Source organism: Arvicola amphibius, chromosome 5 (genome assembly GCF_903992535.2).
Source record: "Arvicola amphibius chromosome 5, mArvAmp1.2, whole genome shotgun sequence".
NCBI lineage: Eukaryota > Metazoa > Chordata > Mammalia > Rodentia > Cricetidae > Arvicola > Arvicola amphibius.
In genome coordinates this window covers 108945404-108951625 of record NC_052051.1, presented here as the reverse complement: position 1 = coordinate 108951625, position 6222 = coordinate 108945404, and the positions used below count along the sequence as shown (strand labels likewise).

At 45.1% G+C, this 6222-nt stretch overlaps 1 protein-coding gene across 5 annotated transcripts in view; it reads right to left on the bottom strand.

The window, feature by feature from the left end:
• Nucleotides 1–303: 303 nt before the first annotated feature.
• The window catches only part of Sap130 (Sin3A associated protein 130), a 79851-nt gene continuing 73932 nt past the window's right edge, over nucleotides 304–6222 (bottom strand). For all 5 annotated transcript variants that reach the window (XM_038330933.2, XM_038330932.2, XM_038330934.2 and 2 more), the window contains 3 exons: nucleotides 3565–3668; nucleotides 1674–1787; nucleotides 304–1177 (listed from right to left, as the gene is read on the bottom strand). In XM_038330933.2, coding sequence (XP_038186861.1) covers nucleotides 1019–1177; nucleotides 1674–1787; nucleotides 3565–3668 — 377 coding nt within the window. In that variant the 3' untranslated portion in view covers nucleotides 304–1018. The remainder of the gene's footprint in view (nucleotides 1178–1673; nucleotides 1788–3564; nucleotides 3669–6222) is intronic.

The window sequence follows — 6222 nt, the reverse complement described above, 5'->3', positions numbered from 1 at the left end:
TTAAAATACACACACACACACACACACACACACATGCAGGCACGCACGCACGCACCAGGAGGCTCTATCCTCAAATGGAGATCCACCTGCCTCTGCCTCCCAAATCCTGGGATTAAAGGTGTGCTACATCACTGCCTGGCTTACATCAGGCTTATTTTAAGACAAAGGGACTTTACCATTGAAAACACCATCAGGTTACTGGGGAAAGTGAACTCAATGAGGAACAAAACTTTAGCGTTATTAGACTGAACACCGTAAGTGCAGCATGGCGAATACCTTGTAGAAAGAGGCAAACCGCTCATCTACAAAAACCTCTTCTATCCTTTATTAACATTAGGAGAGCGTGGTACAGGTGATTAATGGCGTCACACCAGGAGGAAGGTACAGACAACCAAAGATGTGCTCCAGAGCAGGATCCCAGAGCAGTTCAGTGCTGTCTGCTCTCGACCTCCACAGGAATCCAGCTGTGACACAGGCAGGACAGACAATGTAACATCACTTGGAAATGGTTCTTTTGAAAACAATGATAACTGATCACTTTCGTATGAGATGTGGCAGCTCTCTGGGTGCTGTGGCACCACTGTCGAAGGCCAATTTGGGCACTGGACGGTCAAACAGAAGAACTGACTGGAGTGAGAAGAGGTTTTATGTTTAGTCTAGAGATAACAGATTGTCCCAAGTGGATGCTTTCAGTCCAGGCTCAGTTCAGGCCCTGCAGGAATCCACCAGATAAATACAGTCTATGGACAGGAAGGCTGCAAACTCAGCTGGCCATCTGTGTCACTGAGCATCACGAGTTGCTGAAGAGAGGTGTAACAGGCATGAACCTGGAGGAAGGAGGACTCACTGTGTCAGTCCAGCTCTGACCCTTCTGTACTACCAGATCTGCTTCCTCAAGTAAATGAAGAAAACAGTCCTGCACTTCAATGCTCCATTGTGAAAGCAGCCAAAGCCTTTTCCCCTCCCCCCAAATCATCATTCTTCATAAATTCTGTTTCCAAGTCCGATTCTTCTGGGTCTACGCCTTTTCCTTCCGCTTCAATTTTGACACTTTCTTGACAGTCCCGTTCTTGTTGAGGAGCTTGAGGACCCGATCTTTGTGATCCAAAACCTTAAGCATAGAGTCTCTGGCCTCACTGATTTGGTCCATCACTAGTTTACACCTCTGCATGTTTCCCTGGAACAGAAGGCACAGCATTACCTGGCTGTCATGGGGATGAATGGCTTTTAGAGGACTGTTCACTTGGCAGAGGTATTCCACAGATAACAAGGTTGACTATACTATCCCTTGGAATTCTTGGCCCCAATTAGAATCTGTAAGACCTTATGGCTAAAGAAACTGCACGACTTGGTAGAAGGACAAAGGGAAATCAAGGTGGAAGTAGATTTTCTTCTTGCTGGCTAGCCCTTATTGTGTTGGGAGAATTGTTATCAATAGTTACTTAAGTCTTTCTCATCTTGTGAACCCTGTGTACAATATATATATATAAACTAAAAAGTGGCCAAGCACCTCCTGACAATGTACACTGAAGTAAATAAGTTTGTATAAAAAACACTTGTAGTGGGGAAAGGTATATGGAAGGGTATGGAGAAAAGAAAGGGAAAACAGAAATGCTGCAATTAAAACACAATCTAAATAAATAGATGAAGGGGAAAAAAAGAACTCATCAAACCTGTATTAGCTCATTTATTCGATGGAGATCATCATCGGTTGCTGCTTTTTTCTTTGGGATAATCCCTTCCTGCAGGTTGGTAAGCCTTTCATAAACGTCATGTTCTAGATTTGTCTGCAACACACAAGAGGGAGCACGCTGTCACTGCAGAGCCCATTCTTCTGTGAACTGCTGTAAGTGCATGGGTAATGAAGACCCTGCTTGCACAGACCAATGAACAACAGAGGAATTACCTAATAAATACATTATGCTACAGCTGGACATAGTTCAGAGTCCATCTTCAAAGAGAACTTTGAAATACTACACCAAATCCATAATTTCCCAAAAAAGTAACATTTTCACAGAAATACGATTTTATGTAAATTTAACCCTAGCAACAGTACAATGGTGTTTTTTCCCCCCTAATTTATTTAACTTTATTTCATGTGCATTGCTGTGAAGGTGTCAGATTCCCTGGGATTGGAGTTACAGACAGTTGTGAGCTGCCATGTGGGTACTGGGAATTGAACCTGGATCCTCTGAAAGAGGAGCCAGTGCTCTTAACCTCTGAGCCATCTCTCCAGCCCCCCAATGTTTCTGTTGTTGTTGTTTCATGTACCTCAGGCTGACCTTCAACCTACCATGTAGCCAAGCATGACTCAGAACTTTTGATCACACTGAATTACAGATATGTGCCATTACATCCAGTTTATATAGTGTTGGGCATCAAACTCAAGCCTTTGTTTATGCTAGCCAGGCAAGCTCTCTCCTCACCCTTTTTGTCCCCCTCCCCCCCCGAAATAGGGTTTCTCTGTGTAATAGACCTAGCTGTCCTGGAACTAACTCTGTAGACTAGGCTGGCTTCCAACTCAAGAGATTCGCCTGCCTCTGTCTCCCAAGTGTGGGGATTGAAGGTGTGTGCCACCACCGCCCAGACTCACCCTTTAGGTAAAGCCTTACTCAGTAGCTCAGGCTGGTCTCTATCACAAAATCCCTACTACTTCAGCCTCACAAATACTCCTAACATTACCGCATTTTGATACTCAGTAGAAAATGGTCTTGAGATCACTGTTACTGTAAATACAGGAACACTGTGGGAGCATACTCTGGCTGTGTTGCCTTAACTCAGATGGGAAGAGATTTCTGTCCCAGGTTTCTAGGAATGGTGGGTCACCTAAGATCTGCACTGACAGATGACAGAGGGTGCAGTTCATGTTCATGGATATATTTATTCATGAGGTGTCAGAGGGGGCACAGTGCACCACACAGGCCACTACAGGCTGCTCTCAGGAACAGCAGGCTCCGCAGAGAAGACTCCTGCCTGTTCTCTAAGGCAGGATGGCACAGGTCTGCGTCCTACCAGGAGATGGTAGGTTACTGAAGCCTGTTACTTGGTGAGAAGCAAACTGTGTGGTGGCCCATGAAGGGGCTGCTTGGCTATAGAACCTTCTTGAAGCAGAGTGGTCAGGAGAAAAGGCTCATGGGAAGACGACTTAGTCCCCCTCTTTCCCTCCGTCCTGCCAGGACGTGATACTCAACTCTGATTTCAGGTTCTGCTCCAGCACTTTCATGTGTTTCGAATCCAGGAAATCACAACTAAAATGTAGGCCTGGACAGACGGCTCAGTGAGGAAAGACACCTGCTCCCAAGCATCGACCTGAGTTTGATCTCCTAGGACTCCCATGGAGGAGAGAACCTACTCCCAAAGGCTGTCCTCTGACTTGCCTCAATTAAATAAAAAATAATCATAATTACCAGGCAATATACTTGCTTTAATTGTGGGACCACAGGCCTGTGTGCCTTTCTCACAGCACTTTAGACAGCTCTGGGGATGAAACCCAGGCCCATGGTACACCGGCCCGGCTACCCACTGGGTTACCTCTTTGACACACAACTGACAGACTGCACCTACCAGTTGCAGCAACTGGGCAGCACAGAGGTGGACTTTCCAGCCTTGGGCGCGGCAGGACACTCCCTTCTGATTAGCTATTTCTTGTAGCATTGCTTTCTTCTCCTCTGAAACCACACACAGATACAATTAAATATCGCATTTGTTATAAAAGCAAAAGTCATTTGGGTTCAAGCAGCTTAAGTGTTGATATTTTATCAAAATGTCTTTTCTCAAACATCTTTATGCATTTACACCAGGGGGAATAGGGGTCAATGATATGAATAAAACTTTCTGTATTTTATTTCTGAGACAGGTTTCACCATGTGGCTCTGTATGACTTCACGCCCACAGAGATCCACCATCACACCAGTATTTTCTGTATTTTCCTTGGTTCCACAGGAAAGCTTTTAAGACATACTCTGTTAACAGGGTGAGCAGGCAGGACAGCAAGCTGCTATGGTAATCTCGCAGAGAGAAATGGTCCAGGAAGCCGAGTCTTGTTCTATGTGTGGGGCTTAGCTGGAGAGCTGGACCAGAATTTCTGGAAGCTTTTTAGTGTTACCTATAATTTAAGAGTATTCCCAAGTGGGAACTGCATTTCTTTCTTTCTTTTTTTTTTTTCCTTTTGGTTTTTCAAGACAGGGTTTCTCTATGTAGCCCTGGCTTTTCTGGAACTCTCTCTATAGACCAGGCTGGTCTTGAACTCACAGAGATTCACCTGCCTCTGCCTCCCGAGTGCTGGGATTAAAGGCTTGTGCCACCAATACCTAGTTCTTTTTTGGGGGGGGGGGGCATCGTATTTCTAAAGTGGGAGAATAGAGAAATGACTTAGCTATATAGTAGGTGGGTAGCACAGAGGTAGAGATTCTTGCCTTGAGCACAAAGGAACATTCCTTTCTGATTAGCTATTTCCTGTAGTATGGTACTTTTCTATGAAACCATATGCAAATAAACATAACTATAAATAAAATAAACATGATGTCATTACTAAGCCTGGGAGGCAGAGATTAGGCTTGAGGGGTTCCTGTAAAAGGTGAGTTTAGTGCTGATTACTCTGCTGTAGGCCTTCTACCCGGACTGTATTTCATACGCGAAGCTGCTGGACAGAGCGCGCTCTCAATCAGGGTTTGCTAGAGCTTTGTCCTGTCAGTTGAGGTGACCCTACTCTGTTTTACAAACTGTATTCATTATGGCAATTATTAAAACACCAGTATTGCCCAGTAGATCTTGAAATGCTGTGTGGATAAGGCCGACCTTGAACTCTTGATCCTCTTTCCTCTACTTCCGGAGTCCCAGGACAGCAGACTTGCACTACTCTCCTGCTTTTATGCGCTGCTGCTGGGAACCTAACCTAGGGATTCTTGCAGGCTGGGCAGGTATGCCACCAACTGAGCTCTATCCCCAACCCAGGCTGCCTTCCAAGTCATAATCCTTCTCAGCTTCCTGAGCCCTGGGATTAGGCATGTGCCACCATGTCTTGTCTGTTCACCTGCAGTGGTGCACACCTATAATCCCAATACTGGCAAGTTTGAGGCACAAGGATCTCAAGTTCAAATAATGTGTTTAAATAATAAAGTCCGGGCCGGGCGGTGGTGGCGCACGCCTTTAATCCCAGCACTCGGGAGGCAGAGGCAGGCGGATCTCTGAGTTCGAGGCCAGCCTGGTCTACAAGAGCTAGCTCCAGGACAGGCTCTAGAAACTACAGGGAAACCCTGTCTCGAAAAAAACAACAACAACAAAAAAAACAAAAACAAAAACAAAAAAAAAATAAAGTCCGGTTATTACCCAAGGCCTTGAACACATTATACTGCATCCAACATACGTGGTACTGAGACATTTCTCAGCAGGTGTGTTCACTGTGTAGCTGTCTTCCTCCTTTTTTAGATTACATATTTTGAAGGTCTCTATGCTTTGAATGGCTACATAACTTTTATCATTTCATTCTTGCTTGTGTCTTCTCTTTATTCTTTTCAATTCTGCTAAAAACTTTTCCAGAGAATGATTTTGTGTGTATGCATGTCATTGGTTTAGTTTTTATTCATTACCATAGACTTGACTCTGTGTTCTACCTAGACCTGGAGGGAATGATGAAACTACAGAAGCCAAAGAATTGCAGTGAAAGCAGAGATTATGGGGTACTATGCACAGATGGTTGGGATGGGGTGTTCTCCTGAGCCATAGAAAGAATGACCTACTGGCTATACACGCCAGTTAAAAGCAAGGGAGATCTTGTTGGATTTGCTGTTCCTGGACCCAAATTGCTCCAGGAATATTCAAGCCTTCTTTTATTTTTCCAAAGACTGTTTTTGCCACCTAGCTACTCAGTTTTCATGTGCAGATGAAAAGCTGGGAACCATTTGTGCTGGTGCAGTATTTGCCATGGACAACGTGCAGGCCCTGTATGCTCAGGTTAAGTCCATGTTGTCAGATCTCTCCGTAGATGGACCGCCCTGGCACACGAATCCTATGAAACTTCTCTAGTGCTCAGAGCACAACCGTTTTCTACTGTCTTTGGCACAGTGTCTGAAAGCAGCCTGAAGGAGCTCTGACCCAAGGGCTGCCCAGGTCCAGGCACAAGAAGAGCACAGTGGGATCGACCAAGGCTGCCAGCAAGCAGCTGCAGGGGACAGGGTCTGTGAGGTCTTGTTTCAGTGATTTGTTCTTTCTAGCTTTCATTTT